Source organism: Xiphophorus hellerii, chromosome 15 (genome assembly GCF_003331165.1).
Source record: "Xiphophorus hellerii strain 12219 chromosome 15, Xiphophorus_hellerii-4.1, whole genome shotgun sequence".
NCBI lineage: Eukaryota > Metazoa > Chordata > Actinopteri > Cyprinodontiformes > Poeciliidae > Xiphophorus > Xiphophorus hellerii.
The window spans coordinates 11,216,970-11,240,004 of NC_045686.1; the positions used below are offsets into that span (position 1 = coordinate 11,216,970).

The following is a 23,035-nucleotide window of genomic DNA, read 5'->3' on the forward strand; positions in this document are numbered from 1 at the left end:
GACGGGCTCAGCTGGAGACACCATCTGTCTGAGCTCCGGTCTGCAGGACGGCGTCCAGGAGGTAAACAACCACACCAGGTAGGGAGCAGCACCAAGGAGGAAACCAGCCAGGGATCAGCAGCTGAAACCAGGACTCTGATGGGATTTTAACGGCATGTGGCAGAGCTGAGTCACTCCAACCAGCAGCATCATGGAAAAGCAGTTGGGAAATTTTCCATTCCTTCTGTGGATTTCTGCGGCTCATCTGGATCACTGAGAGCTGCTTCCACTTGTAGGAGGAACTTGTGGAAAGGATTCATTGGTTTACTTTCGCCAAACTGGAGGATAAGGCTGAAACAGTAAAGTGAAGTTTTCTTGCTAATAATCCTTTAAAGCTGCATGCTGGAAACAATGAAATAATTTAACAAATGACTAATAATCCTCCCTGAAATCTCAGATTGAATCAAATGGAAAAGCCAAGAACTTTAAGTAGCCCAATGGAGGCAGAAAATGCAGATTTACTGACAAATGTTAACAGCAAAATGAAGTCTGAAGACGCTTCTGACCCGTTCAATGATTCTGAATGCTATTTCACAAAATCTTTGCAAAGTGATGTGTCTTTTGCAGAAAAAGAAACAAGGAAACAGTACATCCTAGAGGAACAGAAAACTTGGATTGAAAGCTCTGAAATTGCTTCCAATACGGCGAGTTGGATGCCGAATAATGATCAGATTAACTCTGCAGTTGAAGACAAAGTTAATAACTGCAAGGAAGTTGATCTGTCACTGGACAAATTTGGAATAAATGAAGCCATTTCCCCAAAATGTCCCCAAAACGATAAGCAGGATGACGTAAAAGAGACTGAAAATAATGGTGCACATTTTCAGGAAGACTGTTTCCCACTTGTGCATTCTGCAGTGGAAACCAAACATCCTATGATAATTGTAAAACGTTTGATTTTTGCTGTTGAAGAACAGGAATCAGAGTTGGAGGATGCTGAAGGTAAAGAGAAGAGGAAACATTCTGAATATGAAGAAGAAGACACCTCTGCACGTCTCCTTACCAGCCCAAATGACGTTCCACTTCATATTAATAAACAAACTGTTAATCCTCCGATTGGGTCAACTCTGACTAGAGCTACTTTCTCTCCAGGATGCCCAACAGAAAAAAAGGTCGCGCTCCCGGCTCTGTTCAGTGGCCTGCGGGTCTTGAGGAAGGGAATCGGTGGGCCTGAGAACGGCACAACCACTCAAACCAAACAGAGTCCTCCGTTTGCAAAAAATCCAGTTTTCACAGAAAAACAGAGCGACACAAAGACCCAGAACGGATTTCTGGACCAGGTCTCCCAGCTTCTGAATCAAGAAAAAACTCCTGGTGATAAAGAAGATGAAGATTTGGTGACTGAACCACATCAGGATGAAATCAGGACCCAGTTGGATGGAAATGATGAATGTCCAGAGAGTAAGAGGAGAGAACCTCAAGCAGAAGAAGATACAAAACCAGTCGAGGCCACCAGACCTCTGTCGAGCGCGGAAGCTGCTTTCGATGCCTTCAAGGCCTTTTTCACACCAAAACCTCTGAAGAAAGACTCGACAGAGAGGATCGACCTGGAGGCAGTGAGGAAGAAGTTGAGAAACGATAAAGATGTGCTAAGAACAATTTTTGAGAGAACCTCCAAAAAAACACCAGACAAGAACGATGCATGTGATGAAAAAGTAAGAAAGCATAATTTATGTTTCATGCAGAAACTCTTGGTGAAAGCAAAACGGAATCCTTTTAGAAGGATAAATGCATGCTTAAAAACTTTGCATCGCTTCTGATTATGGCTACAGGGAGCAGAGACTGTATTTTAAGAGTCAAAATAACTCTGTGGTTAACTTACAGTCAGAGACGCCCACAGCAGGAGAAGGAGAGGAAAAAACTCCTGGTCGTCTGCAAGCCGTGTGGCCACCTCTCAAGGAAGAAAAGGTTGGCCTGAAGTATACAGAAGCAGGTACTGATCAGTTTATAACAGGGCTGGTGTGAATTCACCAGCCCTGTTAAATCCACTTTAATCAGACTAATTCGTTTGCCTAGAACTTGTGTCAAAATCAAGGCCTGTGGGCCAAATCTGGCCCTCCATAGCTTTTTATGTGGCCCTCTAGATTCTAGACTTAACACTAAGTGTGCTTTAATATTATGTTATCAATCAAATCAATGCAGTTTTTATTTGTTGCCAAATTATATCAATCAGTCCCTCCAGTTTCTTGAGAATTATCGTGAAAATTCCCTGCCTTTTTTTTTGCATTAATACGCAACAGGAAGCTAATTGCAGATTTTTCTCAAAAATTGTCAAAAACTTTCTTACTTGTATTAAACAGCTGCCTCATCTTTAATTAATGTCAGATTATAGTCCATGATCTACACAGCTTACCGTCATAAATAAGCTCAAATATCGCAAATATTTCCAAATCAGTACCACAAACACTGATTTTTATTGCAAAAAAAAAAATAAATCACAAAGAGGAAATCCTGGAGGTACTGAAAAGATATTCAATAATATTTAATTTTAAGAATTCATTGATATTTTAACAGTTTATGAACAGGTTTTATCAATACATTCTGGCATAACCGGCCCTTTAAGAGCATTCATTTTCGTTTTGGCCCAAAACGAAAATGAGTTTGACACCCGTGGTCTACAAAGTCTGATTCATTTGACAGAAAAAAAACAGTCTATAGATTTATATCGAGGGAGAAAACATGTTTTATATACATCAAAGCATCAGCAATTTACTCCGCTTTAATTTAACCCATATTTATAGAAATCAGGTAAGAAATAAAGGCGCCACGATCATTTTTGTGACAAATTCCTGCTCACCCCGCATTGGAGCAGTACGGTTTTGTGGACGTGACTCAATCACTCACAGTAATGGCGCCTACCGGGGCGTCGCTATCGTTAGCGGCTAGCAGGCTATGTCCAAACTAGTAATGTATACCAATGGAGAAACCGCTAAAATCAGACGCCGCTCCGTTTTTGTTTACATTTCATTGAAGAAGGAAGTTGCGCTGGACTTCTTCAGAGGTTTTGTGTCGATTCCTTCAGTAGCTCTGGTGCAGCGCCACCACAGGCGACGGGGGGGAACTGGTTTTTCAGTGTTAAAACGAACCATAGCAGCTGAAAATGTAACAAATGTTGCAATTTTGGTTCGCAATGAACCGAGTCTAACGGATTATCAGGTGTGAAAACACACTTGCATTATTTTAAAAATATGTTTGCTACAAATATTATTAGAGTAGGAGGCCCTGCAAAAACTCTTGGATTTTCACTTGTCACTGTTAAAACTTAATTTGTTGTATTTTATAGGCATAAAAAACTAAACTTTTCCTAAATTTTCTTTCATTAAACAAAATTTCCTCCAGTATATATTTGTGTTATAATGAATCAAAGAAAATCTAAAGTGTTGAAAGAAGTATATTACTCCATTAGTTTCATACTTTTCATAACTTGAGGGAATTTATGAAATGTCTCAGCAATGGTGAAACTGAGCTTCACTGTACACACCCACATCTCTGCAAACAGTCAGAAAGACGACAGTAAATACACTTTGTAATTTACCTTTCAGTACTTCTAGTCATCCATTAGCAGATGAATGTTTGCTTAAACTGTTTGCTCAAGATGCAAGTGAGCGGTCATCTTTTTGTCGTGAGAAATATTTCTTCTTTAATCTTTAGGAATCTGCAGCAATCATCTTGGTCACATTATAGAGACGTTTGTTTGATAGAGATTTTCTCCAATTATTTCTTTGACTCCAGTGAAATGTTGACATTTTGAGAGGTCTTTAGTTTTATTTCTGGGAAGCTAAAGCTATATTTTGTTATTGTATGCTTTCCTTGGTAGAGCACCAGGCCGCTCTCCTGCAGCTGAAGAGAGAATGCAAACAGGAGCAGGAGAAGCTACAGGTCAGTATAAAATACATAAAAATATCTACATTTTTAAGATTTTCTAAAAATTCTCAATTCTTAGTTTCGGACTTGCACACAAATGCAATCTAAAGACTCATTAGAAAATAAACATTTCCTATTTATAAAAGTTCCAAAGTCCGTGACAGTTTTTAGGCTTTTGCAGATAGAAAAAAAAAAGAAAAAGTACAATTCTGCCAAAAAAGTTCTCAGAAATTTTCTACAAAAATATCCAAGAAAATTTCTGAATTTGAAAAGTCGAAAAATTTCTACTTTCGAAACTCAGAAATGTCCAAGTTTTTTCTAGAATATTTCTGAGATCAATCTATAATTTTCAGATTTTTTTGGAAGATTTACTACTTATTTATTCGAGCTACAATAGAATACGTTGTAAAAATATGTTCAAATCAATAAAACCCTTTCTAATAGGACAGATTGGTTTATTATATTATTGCCACAAGGAATATTAAAAATATAACATAAGATCAAGAATATGTCTGTGAATGTTAAAATAGCATTAATGACTACACTTAAGCCTTTTTTTTTTACTTTATTATGTTGCTAGCACAGATAATAAATAAAAACTATTTCAAAATAAGGTGAGAACATAACATCCATGACGATAAAGTAATTGTTTTCTTTTTCAGAAATACTTATTGCAGCTCTTTGCAACACAGTTCTCCCTTCTGACATCTTTTCTCATTTCTGCCATAATCGCTCTTATTCTCGTCAAGATTGTTTTCTCCCAAAAATTCAAAGAAAATTTCTTTAAAATAATAAATAAATTAATTAGGTAGTAGCTTGGGGACTCGGCTCAACAAAGTTTTTCATCCCACAACACAAGTTTTCAGCTTTTGGTCAAAGAAAAAATAAATATTTGATTGCCAAAGTGAGTGACCATGCTACTTTCTTCTTTTACTAACATTATCTTCAGGAGGATTATGAGCATCAGCTCTGCAAACTGAGGGATGAAAACAGAGACAATGTTGCTCGCCTGGAGTTGATGCTTGAGGAGCTACAAGTCTCACAGGTTTGGAGCCAACATCCCGATGGGCTCAAAGATGCTGCCGTTTCCACAGCCGACGGCTTGTTAGACAAATCCTTCCGCAATGTTAGCATCCAGACCGACCGAGAAAACTTCATCATAAGTCCTGAAGATGGTGACATGACCACGACAACCTGCTCGAATCTTCAGCAGACAATGGGAGCCTCCAAAAATCCAGACATGGTTTCCACAGAAGTTTTGTCTTCTTCTTCTGTGGTTTCAACGTTACCTCAGAGTCATCCTCCTAATTCTCAGAAACGACGCAGTTTGTCTCCTCCTCCTCCGCCTCCACTACCACCACCAGGGGTCGCTCACCCACCACCTCCTCCACTACCACCAGGTGTCGCTCACCCACCACCTCCTCCACCACCACCAGGTGTCGCTCACCCACCACCTCCTCCACCAGCAGGGGGAGTCATTGCCGAAAAACCTCCACGGAAGCGGGCAGTGGAACCTTCCCGAGCCATGAAGCCGCTTTACTGGACCAGAATCCAGATCCAAGATGACAAGTAGGTTTGAGCATTTAAAATCAAATTGATTGGAAGTTTATTTTGAATAATCAATATTTATTTCTTTTTTTGGTCATTTTTAACTTTTCCATACACAAGTCAAAAATGAAAGAAAAAGTACAGAAATTGGTAATATTTAATTCTTGTCAATGGCAAGAACACAAAGTGTAGCCCGAAAAAAGTGGAGGTAGAAGCAAAAGCTTCTTATACCTTCACTTTGTTATACAAAAAGTCAAAGCAGCAGAATAATTTCTGTACGTTTTTCTGAAACAAGTCTAGGGAAAACAAAATCAAACCGTAATGTATTTGTTTAAAAAATTATTTTTATACTTTATTACATTTCAAGAGTGAAAGACTGAGTTTTAACTCCTCATAACAAATAATCCACACCTGAATCAGTCGAACTGAAGTACATTTTTTTCCTCATATTCGTCCTGATTTTTAGGGTTTTTTAAAAAAAAAAAAAAAATCATAACATTTTAATTCATAGTTTGTCTCTTTAATTTTGAACCACTTTTGTCCCAAATGTCAAGACTGCTGTAGCAGTGATGTGTGCAATCTGAAGAATAAAAACATCATTCAGCAATGACGACCTAAGCGCTGCCTTTAGCATCCAGATCGCGTCTCATTTATTTAACCACAAACCATTTATATTGTACAATATTAATGTTTTACATTACTTTTGTTTTATAAACCTTGTTTCCTCTTCTCACAAGTAATAATGCACCTCAGCGCATTATCTTTTCACATTAAAGTCCTTCACTTAGATGAAGACAACCATGGTATAGTGTACTAAGTAGGATAAATAAACTGTTTTAAAGTTTTACTGCATGTAACTGCATATTAAACGGCGTGAACATCGAAATGTAAACTGATTTTAAGTTAATAATAATCAAAAATAAGAAAAAAATATAGAATTTAAAGAATTGCATTGTTACAACTTTAACATCAGAATTCTCACGCTTCATAAACAAATAGTTTCTCTTCCTTTAAAGTCAACCACAGTCTCAGGCTCTGAGCTACTTTATGAGTCACCAAGCAACATTCACTGAATATTATTCAAACAAACGCAAAACAAAACTCATAAAACCCGAAGTTAGTAAGACAACACGGTCTTTCAATCAGCTAGCCCCGCAAGACTTCCCAGGCGTGGGTTAGCTTGGTGCTAATCTAAACCTCAGCTGATCAAACTTACATCTGTTAGCAGAAAGATGCACAGAAACCGAAACACAACGCTACCTGCTGATCAAATAAGAGGTAAACATCTTACAGAGTAGTTTTGGTGTGTTTTCACCGTTTACTGACCTGAAGAATATTAAAACAGGACTCAGTAATGACGACCGAAGCGCTGCCGTTAGCATCCAGATTGTTTCTGAAGTAAACAGGAAGTTCGTCCAAAAGCAAACCCGCAAGCAACCAACCGCCCCAAATATAGGTTCCGCTTCGCCACTATCGCTCCCATCTCCACCTCATGAAAGCATTAATGCAGACAGATTAGCATTAGATTATTCATGTTTGGAAAAAATACAATAAACTGTATGTAAAAATATTTAACAAAATATAAAACAACCGAAATAAATGTGGTGACATTTTTAGGTGCACCACAAAATTGAATAGAATCAACATCATGTATAAGGGTTCACACCAAAAAGTTCTTAAAGTGTTAAAAACAATATATTAAAACGAGATTAATAATAATAATATAGCTTTGGCACATCACAGTCTTTCTCTAATAAATAACAACATTCAAGAATATCTTCAGGTTGAGTCAAATAATATTCCAACAGCCTAATACATGCGGCATATTGGAAACTAATTTCTTAAGTTAATATGACTGATTTACTTTTCCATCTTTAGTAACCACTCGCTGTGGAACATGTTAGAGGAACCACACATAAACGGCAATGAGTTTGAGGATCTGTTTGCTAAAACAACGACGATGGAGAAAAGGAAGCCGCTGTCTCAGGCCTATGAGAAGAAAGCAAAAGCCAAAAAGGTATGAAGCATCCTATCAACATAAAACACAACTCAGTTTCCAGAAACTGTTTTACTGAAGATATACTGTTTCTCCACTAGAGGGAGTCAATACCAATACTTTTGGGAACCAATTTCTGAACGTCTCAGTACTTATCAACAAGTTAGTTAAAGTCATTGTGGTTTTAGGTTTTAGTAATTGTAATTTATTAACTGGAATAGTTTTTCCAATGTATGATCTGGACAACAATTTCTTTGTTGTTTCTTTTAAACATTTAAAACATTGAATTTCACCAACACATAATTAAAACTAAATTCATGATGCAAAATATGACACTGACAAGTAGAAGGAAACACTGTAACATCATCTGTATTCTTTCAGTACTGTCGTTACGAACGCCTCGTTAATGGTTTCTGATGGCCAGGTTGTCATGGTAACCGTTTGTTTTTAGATCATTAAGCTGCTGGACAGCAAACGCTCTCAGGCTGTGGGCATCCTCATATCCAGCCTCCATTTGGAGATGAAAGATATTCAGCAAGGTCGGTGGATTTTACTCATTTACACAGCAATATTATAAACTGGAATCATTTAGATTTGAAGGTTTGAAAGCCTTTATTTTTGTTAATTATGATGATTTTTCTCTTTTAGGCAAAGAAAACATTACATTTAAAATTAGAATATTACATCAGAACAATAAGAAAAACTATTTTTACACTGCAACGTTATTTTCAAAAGATACCTTAAATCTGAAGGCGTTGAATATGATGTAGATGTGAATTAATACTGGAATTAAATACTATTTGCATTATATGGAGATTATAGTAAAGATTATTCTTATTGTTAGCAGGAATAGATTAAAAACAATTTTTATCAAACCAATACGTTTATTTTTTATTGGAAATAAGAGAGGCATCGCTGAGAATACATTAAAACGATGCTAAAGAAGTATAAATGTAGATAAAAATGAATACTCCGCCTTTATTTACATTTTATTGAAAGCTGGTTTGTCAAAAGAATCCATACCCTTCTCAATTGAAAAATCTCATAATTGTTGACGTTTCCATTGATATTTTTGGCGATTTATCTTTTAATTTTGCCAAAATGTTTTGGGGGGTTTTCTGATCAGAAATATTAACAGCTTGGGACGGTCCAGACAGATTAAAAAAATAAAATAAAATACAACTTTAAATCTAAACAATCCTGAGGTATGAGTAAATTTGGGCTTCATAGGAGTAGTTTTGATTTTATCCACTGTGTTATTTAGTTATTTTTATTTTATGACTTAATTTAGCAAGTATTAACTACTAAATCTTTTCTATGGGAAATAAAAGCAAATATGCAGAAAAGAAAAAAATATGTATGAAAGAAAAAACTGAAAGGAAAAACAATATCAAGGTGAACAATAACTATAAATGGAGAGTAGTAGGATAAAATATGTGAAGTTTTCCACCAGGCTGCGTCAATAAGCTAACAATAACAAAGACTTTTAAAGGTTAATGTGGATTTTATGAATCGTTTATTGTGCATCTAACATGTATTGTTTGCTACTTTTAAACCTTTTCTGTAATTTTTCATTCTTTCAGCTGTTCTGACTGTGGATCATTCTGTGGTGGACCTGGATGCCATCGAAGCACTTTATGAAAATGTTTGTACTACACAAAAGCTTTCTGAATGCTAAGCAAATATTTTGTAGTTTAATAGTTTTGTTTTAAAATGTGATTTTGCTGATAGAGAGGTCTACCGGATGAGTTGGAGAAGATCAGGAAGCACCGCGAATCGTCTGAGGAAGATGATGTTAAACTGTTGGACAAACCTGAGCAGTCAGTTTTTATATTGACTCGTTTTGTGGTCAGAATCAACTATGCTATAATCCAAGAGCACACATTTTCAGTTTGAAAGCAGGATTTCATGCCATTTGTTCTCAAAACTTTTAATACTTTCGCTTATATTATCATTTTAAAAGAAGGACTTCATGCCTTTCTTCTCAAAACTTGTAAAAGCTTGTACTCAAAACGTCGGCTCTCTTTGAAACATTCACTGTGCTCTCTCTCATACCTTTCTCCTCGTCTCTGCTCGCACCTGGAACAGAAAAGTATCGTCGCCTGGCAACCTCTCAGCCAATAGAATGCAAGTGTTCTACTTCGTGCGTTTGTTTCCTTCTAGTGGATGTGCCTGTGTGGCTACTATCGATTGTAGCAACCTGTGCCATCTATCTGTCCATCCATCCATCCATCCAGGTTTATAAGATTATAGATATATATATACGTTTACTGTTAGTTGTTTATACTGTATATATATTGTTCCAAGCACAAGTACAAATTGATTCGCAAGCTTTCCAAGAGGAGATTTGATCCGAGCAGAGACGAGTTTTGAGCGCGAGGAGAAAGGTTTGAGAAAGCACAGTGCAGAAGTTTTGAGTAAAAGCATTACAAGTTTTGAGAAGAAAGACATGAAGTCCTGCTTTCAGACTGAAAATGTGCTCCCGGATTATGGCAGAAAAACTTTCCTCATACTATGCTGACATGAAATGGATCAGAAGATAATTTCTGTGAATGTTCTCCAGGTTCCTGTACGAACTGTCTCAGATTCCAGACTTTCCTGGGAGAGCTTGCTGCATGATCTTCCAGTCGACCTTCACCGATGGGATTTCCTCAGTTAAACGCAAGCTGAGCTCCGTCTCATGTGTCTGCAAGGTGGCCATCAGAAAAAAGCCTTAACAGAGAACTCCAATAAACATCAGCTCCCAGTCGAATAAGTGCATCTGGTTTACAGGTTCTGCTGGAGAGCAGCGGTGTCAGGGAAGTGATGGGACTGGTGCTGGCGCTGGGAAACCACATGAACGGAGGCAGCAAGATCAGAGGCCAGGCCGACGGATTTGGTCTGGAAATCCTCCCAAAACTGAAAGATGTCAAAAGCAGGGTGAGCGCTGATATCTGCACATGAACAGGGACTCTTTTTCTGCATGCTTTAACTCAATTCATACGTTTTACAGTGAACAGTAAAGCAAAAGGGTCTTTATTTGTAAACTTCTAATTCTGGTGGTATTAGAAAACCCAAAAACACAATTTTTAGGTCTTTTGAATACCTATTGTAATATAGAAACCAACAATTTTTACTTGATTTAGAATCTCTTGAGAGCAAAACAAACATAATAGTTTGTCTTACAAAACTGTAAATAAATTCAGTTGTTACATATTTATTACATTTTTCAACAAAGGCTTCTGGATTCAATTATATTATATGTGTGCAATAATAAAAAGGATTATTCCTATTTCATATGCAGTCATTTACATGCATTTCTAATTGTGTTTACAGAATAACAAACATAATTGCAATATGTCTATATAAACATTGAATATTTCATATTAAATCACAAACAATAAGGCAGACTAACAATAGTCAGATACAAAAAAGATATTTAGACAACTTTTCAGATTACACTCAGATACTTAAAATATCTTTAAATTAGGTACATCATACAATAAAGAACAAATGTTTTATATTATATTTCATATTTTTGATGTGGCTAAGAAGTCAACATTTTCTCTCAGGACAACCGGATCAGCCTGGTGGACTACGTAGTATCGTACTACCTGCACAACGTGGACAAGGTATTGGAAATTAAACTTTTTTTAGTTATCTGTACGGGTTGCTTTAAATTAAGGATTTGTTTGTGTGTTTTTCTGTGGAAAATGGTCAAAAATGGTAAAACTACATAAGTTTCAAGTTTTTTAAAATGACGATTGACAGAGACCAGGTGGAGACTTAAAAGTGGCAATTTACTAAGCTAAATGCTGTTTACTGTTAACTGAGCAGGAACGTTAAAGCTAATGTTTTGTTTGTGTTCCCTCAGAACGCTGGAACAGAAAAGTCCATGTTTCCTCTCCCTGAGCCTCAGGACGTCTTCATGGCAGCTCAGGTCAAATTTGACGACCTTCACCGAGATCTGAGGCAGCTTGAACAAGACTTGACAAGTACGTGGCATAATCACATGTCAAATGTAAAAAATATGACTTTAATCATGATATCTGAGGTTAAAATATGACTGGCCAACAAACGCATCACAGCAGATGTTCCTACACTGTAAAACATTTGAGCCGCATTTCGTTGTGCCTACTATCTGCTACTCTTCAAGTCAAATAAATTGATCAAGTTTTAGATTGTGAACCTAAATGTGAGTTTGTGAAAGATAAACTAACAGTAGTAAGTTGAGTTATCTTTTTATTAATTGTTCAATAAACTAGAGTTTTTAGATAATCACTTAAAAAAACTGAAAGAAAAAAAAGACAGGAATGGGAAATATTTCCCAGAATGCTTAGTGGCGTGTTTTTGTTTCCTGATATGGAAGTGCGTTACATTGACCCGACTCTTGTGTTTTATTTTAAATAAATGTTTATTTCAATGCAAAGTTTGAGGATAATGTTCTGTTCACACTAAATGTTTTTGAGCTGAATTTAATAAAAATCATTATGAGATCAGAATTTTGTTCTTGCAATTTGAAACAAGAATTTAAATTATTCTAAAGTAAAATAAATAGCTATTTTAACTTAATATTGTGAGTGAAAATAGAGAAATATGGCTCTTTAACCAGGTGAGGACAGTTTTTTTTTTCTTTTTAATGAGAAATAATTATTTGGTTTAAATTGCAGCATTAAGTTAAAACTCACAATTCAAGATTAATGAAGTTAAAAACAATGTTTAGACAACTTATCTCTTGTTGTTAAATCAACTTCATGAACTATAATTTCTGAGGTAAAACCAAAACAATTTTCTTGTTGACTTAAATTACATTTTTAATGCAGCGGGTGGACTTTCATTTTCAACTTAAACCACCCTCAAATGTTTACAGTGTGCCGACCAAACCTCTGTTCAGTCTGGTTTCCCACTGAGGATCTGTTTTTACTCTGGACTGAAAGTCTGCAAAGTTTTATGACAGAACAAAAGATTTCCTCTCCTCTTTCTTATCCCCCATGACGCCATCCTGCATGCCAGTCAGCCACTCTGAAGACAATGCTCGCAGTGCACGATTATGATTGACTGCTTTGTTGTGTCCCTGTGAGTTTCTGCGTTTCTGATATACTGGCCTGGCGCCTTCCAGATCCAGCTCCTAATCCCTCTGCCCATCAGATCTCCCATTGTTGTGCCTTTTGTGCCCATGTCGCCAGCGCAAGGAGACTGTTGCCTTCTGCTTATGTAATCTCCAGACCTCCAGTATCTGCAGCATCTCTGCAGAGAAGCATGCATCCTTAACCTGCTCCGTTGTTTCACCTGGGCGCCCGTGTGGCCCTGAGATGTGCACAGCAGATAGCTTTCTCTTCCTCTCAACACAGCTTTGTCTCAACCCAAACTACCGAAGGATCTAGATCTGCAGTCGCAGCTTCCTTTTGTTCAGTCTGTTTGAACTGCCCTCATGCCTGGTTACCAGATCCACTTTTGTCTTTCTTCACTCTCCCTGTGCATGTTTGGAAACGGACGCTTTTATTGTGCTTTGGTTTCTCTTAAATCATTCATCTTGACCCCATTTTCTGATGAAACACCCTTACATCAAGACATATACTGGCTTGATAAACCGTGTTTGAATTTCAGGCTTTGAAAACAAAAGAAATTGGATAATGTTTTAGAAACTACAAACTGTTTCCACTTCTAATGTAAAATATTTCCTGTATAATTAAACTAAACTCAAGGCCCGGGGGCCAAATCTGGCCCACCATAGCTTTAAATTTGGCCCATATACACCAGAACCATAAAGATAACAGTTATGCAATTAAATATTATTTTTTCAATCAAATAAAAGCAGTTTTTTTTAATCTATTACAGCAATCAAATCCCTCCTCTTTTTGTGGAAATTAATCCAAAAATCAATCACTTTTTGACACTAATATATAATTATAAATTTTTTGCAAAAATGTTCAAAAACATTGGGTTTAAATGACTAACTCCCTCTTGTAGTGGCAGTATGTCTTACTTCTACTAAACTGCTTCCTTAGCCTTACTTAATGTCAAGTTATATTCCGTGACCAATATCAAAAGTTGGAAGTTACAGTCTTGCATAAGGGCGAGTATCGCTGAATTAACTGCAAATATTTTGACATTAGCACCAACAAATCTGCAATTTTAATTGCAAAAAAATTACTAAATCCTGGACGACTGAACAATGTGGAAAAATGTTCAATATTATTTAATTTTAAGAAGTATTTATCAAACTTAGACACAGCTATTTATTAATATTTTAACAGTGTGTTAATGGGTTTTATCAATACATTCTGGCTCTTGTGGCTAAAAATCAAAATAAGCTTTACATCCCTGATTTAGGGGGTAAAAAACAACAGAAACTTTACAGAAGCCCTTTTTGATTCAGTTCCACTGCCAGATTATTTCACGTGCAAGAAATTTTTTCCCATGTTGCAAATGAAATAATCTGCTAGTATTATCAGTACTTTTCCATCTTTTACTTTTATTGAGTAAAACAAGCTCCTATATCAGGCTGAAAAGAACTGCAAACAACCAGAAAGTGTCCTGCATGCGCAATAACGTCACACGAGAGCGAGCTCAGTGTTTTTCCAACTGCCATAAAAAGGAAGAAGTGTTCAGTGAAGTAAACATGGATGCTAGCAGTGGAGCATAGCTTACGATTTTGAAGTTGTTGTCCGACTGGAACCAGCACAGTAACAACTTAATACTCATTATTGTCCGTCATGGTTGTTGTATTTCTTCCCGCTTGCACGTATCAGGACGCAGAACAGTGACGTGTGTCGAGTATCAATGACGTGCAGGACCTGGCCGTAAGGATTCAGGTCACATTTGAAAAGATCGGATACGCATCAGATATCCGAGTGCCCTTGGACGCATTCGGAAAAAATCCGACCGGTGTTGTTCAAACTGTCATGAAAAGATCAGATACGGGTCGCATTACGGCAAAAATGACACAAACAATTAAAATTGGGTCACTTCGGGCTGCAGTGTGAATGCAGCCTAGAATTTGGGGTTAAGTGCGTTGCCTAGCAACCCACAACTTCCTCTGCTACTTATCCCACCGAGCCACAGTTTGTGTAAATGCAGTCTCACATCAGACAACGCCCTTATTTTCCTCATCCGTCTGTGTTTATGTGAAGTTTATGTGACCTCTTCAGTCTGACAGAAGAAAACGTTTTAGTCAGAACCAAAATTCAGACAGAAAGAAACGCGGAGATAGGCCGCCTTAACAGTTTACACAAATCCTAAATGAAAACACTATTCTCTTCTGTAACCTTATCTGGGAGATGCGGATCAAGCGTCAGGGCCGGGGAGCCCGGCTCCATTATGGCTGGCTCCGGAGACTGGCTCCGCTGATCCACTGATTGGACCCAGACGGCTCAGAAACAGGGACAGAGTAATCAGAGCTGCATAGTAACTAGTTACAATTACGTTTTTGAAAAAAAAATTACTTTTTAGAAGTATTTTTACTATGCTTTACTTTTTACTTTTACTTCTGTAATTTCATAATAAAGTATTTCTACTCTTACTTGGATTTTCTTCCCACTGAATGAACATTTTAACCAAAAATTCACCAGACACAGACCTGCAGTTTTTGTTAAAGTTTCTTAAGTTTTTTATTGAAAGAAATTGATTTGAAAACATTTTCTTTCGCCTGATTTTGTTATTTTTGTTACTTATATGAATTATTGTCATTTTGGTCCTTAAAATACCAACATTTCGACTTAACTTTTTTTTAAATGTAATTTTTAAATGTAAAATTATTGATAATTTAAATGATCAGTTACTCAGTACTTGAGTAGACTTTTGACCAAAAACTCTTTTACTCTTGAGTAATTCCTTGGACAGCTACTTCTTACTTTTTTTTATGAACTATCACTACTCTTCCTTGAGTAAAATGTCTGGATTTAAAAAATGTTCTCATTTAAATCCAAAATATTAGCATTCAAAAGCTGATTTTGGCAAGTCATAGTAAAATACATAGTTTTACTTTATAAGACAATCATTATTTTTGTCTTGCTGTCAATACATTAAATTAGACTAAATATTTTCTGTTTTAGGTTATTTTGGATTACAAAAATTATTCCTACTTGCATAATAGACCAAAAATGAAAGACAATAGCGAAGAAGTCATAAGTTTACATAAATTACTTTACTATTTGTTAGTATTGCTTTCTAAATAATGATTTTGTGTTAAATGTTTTGAATATTGTTCAGCCCAGAGGATTTTGCGATAGCCACTCAACAACATCAACTTTATTATTCTTAAGCTACAAATATGTTTAAATTTAATGTCAATCATTGTCAGTTGTGTAGTCAGGCTTCCTGTTGCTTTTGGAATAATTTTATGGCTTCACTACAATGTTCAAATGGTTTAATGCAGCTGTTTCATCTATGATTTTTAATTTTGGTTTACTTTCATACACGCTTCTGCATTCTTATGGCCAGTCTGGTGGAATCTGTGTCTTCCTTTTAGAAAATGGCGACAAGCGAAGCAAAACACGGCATCTTTACTCACGTTGTATTCAAACCACAAGTGTCCATCAAGCCAGCCTGAAACTTCTGTGTTGCACTCCCAATAAGCGTGACGGGTATTTTGGCAAGTGGTGGTGACCAACGTCCATCTTGAGGACTTCCGCTTAGCTCCGCTAGCTGTCCGGTGCTAACCTTGTTAGCATCCTCAGCAGCGGTAGAAGGACAGCTGCTGCACAGTTGATCTCCTTCATCCAGATTAATGTTTATTTGTTGGTCGGAGTCTGCTTCCGAAACAATTATACTTCTGTGATTCCATTTGTGGAACTTTTGGTTAAAAAAAGAAAACGATCCGTATTCGCATAACGTATTCCGGAAGTGATAATGCGCATACACAAAGTTCAAATCCTGTTGCGTCACGTGATTAGTTGTTGTTGTTTTTTTAACTCAATATATAATAATTAATTTTTTTTCTTTGAAAATTTTATGTATTTTGAGAAAAATGCCACAACAGCTAAATCATAAAAAAATTTAATTAGTTGAAAAAAAACAAAAAACTAAATCAAATATTTCCAGGGGTTTGCCATAGCGCCCCCTGTCGCTCACCTGGCGCCGCCATTGTTTCTCTGCCTCATTGGGGTTTTTTATACTCTAAGAAATTTATATTGTTCTTGTATATTAAGTTGTACTTTCTGTTTTTATTTTTATCTTAGGATGCGAGAAAAATGTTCATAAAGTCTGTTCAGAGTCTTCTGAAGAACACCTGCAGCCGTTTAAGGACAAGATGGAAGTTTTTGTTTTAACTGGTGAGAATATACAATGAAATAAAATTATGTTTTTATATGTGCATGTTAAAAAGGTAGTGATGGAATAAATGCTTCAGAATAAGGAAACCGAATAAGGAAATATCAATTTAAATATGTTTGTTTTGTCTAAGATAATCAGCTCACGTCTTTCTTATCTGTTCGTGTTTTCTCTCATTAGTTCTAGTCCTGAGCTTTAAAAATATTTTTTCTACTTATACTTTTGTTTTTTCTCTTTGTAGCTCTTTATGTCTCTGTCTCAGGTGTCTATGTAGAAAACAAGCACACATTTTGTATAAATTGGGTTGTTTGTGTCACATTTCTTACAGGAAACAATCACTTTTATCGCTATGATTTGCAAATTTTCCATCTGTTAATTTTATTTACTTCAAAATTAAGCCATTAAGCCTTTATTTCAATCCATTTTGGGTGCAGTATTTAATTCAGCTTTCTTTTTTTGCAGTCTTTTCTTGTCAGAATCAATCCAATCAATGTTTTGGCTTTGACTCGATCAGACATTTTTCTGAGGTCTGCAGCAGACTGCCAGAACATTTAGTAAGAGACGGCCGCAGATAATAACTAGAATGACTTATTTTATCATAACAGTGCCGCAGTCTGAACAATGGCCTCACTGTTTGAGGAATGACTGCGTAATTAAAGTTTTTCAGAGGCTAAATGGTCGTCTGGCTCTATTAGACAGACTTTTCATCAGTCCCTGTTCTCCTGCATGTATGTATGTAGGCTTGCAGCAGGATGCAGCCTGAAGAGGAGGATTGAATTAAATGTTTCTTTCTGTTTTTCTTTGCAGCTCGAAAGGAGCATGCAGAAGCTTCCTATCAGCTGATGACTGTGCAAAAAACGTGAGAAAATTTAACTATCCAATGCAGTTCTTATTAAAGTAGTGTTTATGCAGACATTTTTAAAAAATAATCAAATTTTCTATTTGAATTTCAGTATGCAAATACACAATTTTTGTTTTCAACTTATTTGTTAACATCATATTTTATTTAAGTTTAAATTTACCTCTGATTTGCTATATCTGTATATTTTATGTAATTCTTTATATTTAGATTTATTTTTCTAATTTGGTAAACTTTTCTTATTTAGCAACAATTAAAAAGAAAATCATCTCAGATTTACATGCAACTCAATGAAATATAGTTTATTATAACTTAATCGCAATATTTTAGGTGAACAAATTTATTAAAGAAATTATTCTTTAATAAACTTAAAGAATAATTTATTCAGAATCAATTGATTCTGAATTTGTCAGAATCAATTGATGACAAATTCATTTATTATTGCAGTAATTTTATGCTCAATATGTAGTTATTTAACTATAAAGTTTTGCAGCTGAGTGAATGAAATGTTTATTTTCTTTTACAGGAGTTTTATGTTGTGAAAATCGTCAAATATCTGCACCAGAGAATTACTAACTGATTTAATTTTAAGAATGATAAAAAATAAAAATATCTCCAGTGAAATTTTGTGGGGAAAAAACTTCTATAAATAATTCAAATAAAAGATGCGATTTTTCTACATTTCTCAGTGTGAGATCCGGCCAAATTTATTTTAAAGTCTGTGTCTTGTTCTCTGTTCAGTTTCCAGGATGTTGCTCTGTACTTCGGACTCAAACCCAAACCCGGAGAGAAGGAGGTGACGACGGGTCACCTCTTCATGCTGTGGTTTGAGTTCAGCGCCGACTTCAAGGCCCGATGGAAGAGGGAGAACAAAAACATCTCAAAAGAAAGGTTTGTGTGTCTGAACGTTATTAACTGGATATTATTAAGTTATCCACTAACCTCAGAGGAAACGTTGTGAGAGTTGTCCTTCGAAAACTCTCCAAAACTTCAGCGGCATCGCTCTGTTTCCATTTTCTGAATGCTCCGGTTTTAATCCGACAGATTAAAAGAGGCTCAGATGACAGTGAAGAGGATCACTGGAGAGAAGAAAGTAGAAACAAGGAAGATAAACCCCAACAGTCTGGTACGACATCAACTTTATGACATTTATTAATGTCTTCTTTGCTTGTTCTGACTTCTAATCCACAAGTGTCAAACTTGAGGCCTGTGGGCCAAATCTGGCCCGCCGTAGCTTTTTATGTGGCCCTCTAGATTCTAAACTAAACATTAAGTGAGTTTAAATATCATGTTATCAATCAAATAATGCAATTTTTATCTGTTTACTGCCAAATTACATCACAGTCCCTCCAGTTTCTACAGAATTATTGTGTAAATTCACACAAAATCAACAAATTGAACTAAAAACTGGGAGTTTATTGCAGATTTATTTATTTTTGCTGTGCAAGGCAGTGCACTAGTGGGGGCTGGTGAAATGGTAATGTTTGTGCTAATGTGAGCATTAGCCTTTTTCTTAAAGAAAGCTTTTACTCATCTTTCTTACTTATTAGCCATGTTTACTATACTGAATGGAGTAAGTCAATGACGGACAACATGCTAGTGATGCCCCACATGCTACTGACAGCATTCATGCTAACACTAGCGTTTTGGCTCATTTTAGCTTATGCATTAATTTTAACATACTAAATGGTGCAAGTCCATGTTAGTCCACATTCTTGTGATTCTCCACATGCTATTTTGTAATTGTTAGCTAGGCTTAGCATTGATGCTAATTTTTAGCATCAGAACTCTGGGTCCAAACCAACGGGCACACTTTGACAGGAACCCGTTAAATTTCTCAAAAATTGTCAAAAACTGTCTCACTTGTTCTAAACAGCTGCCTCAGCTTAAACTGATGTCAAATTATAAGATCATATCTATATACACAATATTGGAGGTTTGGTCGATATCCGATATGCCGATATTCTAAAATTAATTTGGCAGATAACCAATACCGATATTTTTTTCCTATACTTACTTACTGAAACAACATGGCTTTCTCTACTGTGGATTAAAGTACTGCAGTACCTTTGTAAATTTAGATCGCTACCAAATGCAAATGCTAAAAAGTTAAAAAGGATCCTGAAGTGTAACATTTTCAACTTGAATTACGTTTATGTCAAATTTATTCTTGACATTTATTCTCTAAGACAATGACAAAACTCAGAACAAATTTGGCGTTGTGCTGCAGGCATCATTGTCTCTTGTTTGCCATATAAAAACGTCTTTTACATCAGTGGCGTATTTTGACAGAATGGCCGATGTCCGATATTAAATTTTACAGCTAATATTGTCCGATACTGATACCATGCCAATAATATCATGCATTCCTTAGCATTTACCGTCATAAATAAGCAGAAACATTTCCAAATTAGTACCACAAACACTTCGATTTTTATTCCAATAAAATCACAAAATCCTGGAGGGACTGAAAGATGTTCAATAATATTATTTAATTTTAATGATTAATTCATATTTTATCAGCTTGTGAACAGGTTTTATCAATACATTCTGGCACAACCGGCCCTTTAAGAGCATTCATGATCTTGATTTGGCTCAAAACGAAAATGAGTTTGACACCGCTGGTCTAATCCAATATTTTGCTTCCAAACAGAAGGAACGACTGCGCCAGAAAGAAGCTCAAGTTACTTCTCCTTAAAAATTGTAACTATTGGCTCCTGATATTTAAATATCCCCAGAAATCTGGAGCGGACTCAAAGAGGACCAGGACAGAAAATCTACATTTTCATCAGCCGACCAAAATATTTGTTTTTTAATGTAATTTAACTATTAAAAATGTGGTTAGTTCATATCCAACTATTAGACTTTTTAAAAATTTGTAATTTCTTTCACAAAAATAAACAACTTGCATGGTTTCTCACTGTATTTTTAAAAAAAATAAAACAATATTTTGACAAAGTCATGGTGTATTTTATTTATTTAAGTAGCCGAATACAAAAATCGAGTAGCATCAAGGAAAAAAGAAAAGGAGCATAAAAACAGCTCAATAAATTAGAATATCATTTTAAACTATTTTTTAGTAATTAAACTGAAAGTGAAACTTATACATAGTGAATGATCAATTTCAAGCATTTAAATCTATTTAGTACTGATGATAACCATATAGAAGTAATGAATCCAAAATTAAATGTCTTAGAAATCAACAAAATTACATTTTCATACAGAAATGTTACGACCTGCACAATAATGGATAAAACTGCTGACTTGTTCAGTAGACAGAAGAAAATAAGCCACAAAAAGTCAGTGCTAAAGAAGCTAGCTTATTTTAGTGCTGGATGCAAATTTATTAGTAGAAAGTTGAGTGGAAGGAAGACAGGAAGCCACAGCCCTGTTTGTTAAGTAAAGTTTCTTCACGGTTTTTGGGGAGGTTCAGATTTCTGAACAATCTTCCAGAACAGATGAAAATCAAAATGTTGCCAAATACGTCATCATTGCTAGGCTACACTGTGTGTGCACAATAACTACTATTATTACTCATACTGCAAAAACACAAAACATTACCAAGTATTTTTAGTCTAGTTTCTAGAGAAAGATATTAGCACACCTGAAATAAGATAAAATTAGTTTACAAACAACTTTTTAGCAAGATATGGCAGCTTGTTTGTACTTAAGAATATTAATCGGAATTAAGGAATTATTGACTTTAAACAAACTCCTGTATCTTGCTGAAGATTTACTTTTATTACACTCTTTTTATTTACGCTAGAAGTCATTTACACTAGAAGCTAGACCAAATATACTTGGTAAACCTGGTGTTTTTTGTAGAGTGCATCATACCGGTGTTATTAGGACTCTTGATTTTAATCTTACAGGCGTAGCAAAAAAGCAAAGATGCTCTAATTAATTAGCATTTTGAAATGGAGAGTGGTATTTACTGTAGGTGTGGCATGTTAATTTAACTATTTGAAAGTAAAATTTTATTTACAGTAAACAAGTTAGCATGTATAATGTCTTTTGTTAAAATTTGGTGTAGACAGTGTAAAATGGGCAATTCATCACTGCAAAATAAAATAAAATGATACTCTTGGGGGCCCCTGGTGGTGTTGGGGCCCCAAGAAGCCGCATAACTCGCATTTGCCTTGGGCCGGCTTTGGACTCTGCAGCAGTTCAGTCAAGTTTCATCAAAGGTGTCCTCATTCTGGTACCCTGGCGCCGTTTTCTTGATTATTAACGGTCCGGTCATCCGGCTGCGGTTCAGTCCGTGTTAATATTTACGCAGCGGCACTGCTTCACGCGCTGGACCCGCTTCCTCCGCGTGCTGGGCGTCTGACCCGGACAAAACAGCGTGAGGGTGATGGTGCTCAACGTTTTCGGTCTGCAGGCGGAGCAGGCCTGGAACACGCCGCCGTCCTGGTAAGTGTGCCGCGGGATGTAAAAAGAGTTGCACTGTCCGTAGCAGAAGCGGTTGGTGATGGTGCGGCTCAGGCAGCCCTCCTCCTGGATGGTCTGCTTCAGCATCTGCGTCTTGCACCAGTCCGTCCGCAGGTAGCGGCGCTCCGTGACGAGCAGCGCTTCCTGGCTGGACTCCAGGATCTCATCTGTCGCGGCTGCGGACGCGGCGCCGCGGGAGAGAAGCGCGGAGAGAGGAGGCTGGAGGCACCCGACCGATTCGTTCGGGTTGACGGCTTGAAATGGGTCGGACTCGGCGCTACTCGGCCGCGGGAGTAGAAGAGCCAGGACTGCTTTAAAGATCAGCCCCGAATGGGAATGCATCGCTGAAGCTGAAAGGAGAACAATGGAGAGCATTTTACGCACAGCTTTTACGCACAAACTACCCGTCAAGTCTCCAGTTTTGGCCGGGAAACAACCGTGTTTTTACCCCTCTGTCCCGCAAAATTTCCCGTATTATTTCCTCATTTTTAAATCCAAAACTTGACACAAAGTTCTGAAGAGCCCACTGCAGTGAACCCCGTTGAAAACCTCCTGGTGATTCCTCCAAATATTGATTTCTGAACTCTTCCCGAGTTAAAACAATAGTGTTGTTTCTAAATAAATATGAACTTGTTTTCTTTGCATTATTTTGGGTCTGAAAGCTCTGCATCTTTTTCGTTATTTTCTGCAAATAAATACAAAATTATGCTTGGAATTTCAGACACGTCAGTACTTCATAGAATAAAAGAACAATGTTCATTTTACTAAAACATAAACTTATAAAAAGTTAAATTAGAGAAACTGAGCATTTTAAGTAGTCTCTTAATTTTCTCCAGAGCTGTTCAAGCACTAATTCAGGAAATAAAGTCTGTCAGTGTATCTCCATTTACCTGCTGTGTGTTAAATCCCCCTAAAAATGTTGTTCTGTCCACAAGATGTTCTCCCTCTGCTAGTCCTGGCTTCTCTAAAGCAGCTTTAAGTTTCAGCAGAAGAACACACCTCCCGCCCCGATCCTCACTTTATCTTTCTGAAAACTGGAAAAAAAACAA

General features: G+C 36.5%; 2 protein-coding genes across 2 annotated transcripts; one reads left to right on the forward strand and one right to left on the reverse strand.

Annotated features, from left to right (window-relative positions):
• The first annotated feature begins 6 nt into the window (after nucleotides 1–6).
• Nucleotides 7–20,514, forward strand: fmn1 (formin 1). The gene is made up of 17 exons (XM_032585621.1): nucleotides 7–1,694; nucleotides 1,864–1,972; nucleotides 3,857–3,918; nucleotides 4,853–5,472; nucleotides 7,330–7,468; nucleotides 7,899–7,986; nucleotides 9,031–9,092; nucleotides 9,179–9,267; nucleotides 10,011–10,140; nucleotides 10,220–10,366; nucleotides 10,999–11,058; nucleotides 11,301–11,421; nucleotides 16,606–16,698; nucleotides 17,504–17,555; nucleotides 18,297–18,446; nucleotides 18,600–18,681; nucleotides 20,209–20,514. The coding sequence occupies exons 1-17, from the start codon at nucleotides 447–449 to the stop codon at nucleotides 20,251–20,253; spliced, it is 3,297 nt and encodes a 1,098-aa protein (XP_032441512.1). The 5' UTR covers nucleotides 7–446; the 3' UTR covers nucleotides 20,254–20,514.
• On the reverse strand, nucleotides 20,515–23,014 carry grem1a (gremlin 1a, DAN family BMP antagonist). Its single transcript, XM_032585622.1, has 2 exons — nucleotides 22,877–23,014; nucleotides 20,515–22,336 (listed from the first exon to the last, which is right to left on the reverse strand). The coding sequence occupies exon 2, from the start codon at nucleotides 22,326–22,328 to the stop codon at nucleotides 21,810–21,812; it is 519 nt and encodes a 172-aa protein (XP_032441513.1). The 5' UTR covers nucleotides 22,329–22,336; nucleotides 22,877–23,014; the 3' UTR covers nucleotides 20,515–21,809.
• Between the last annotated feature and the right edge of the window lie 21 nt (nucleotides 23,015–23,035).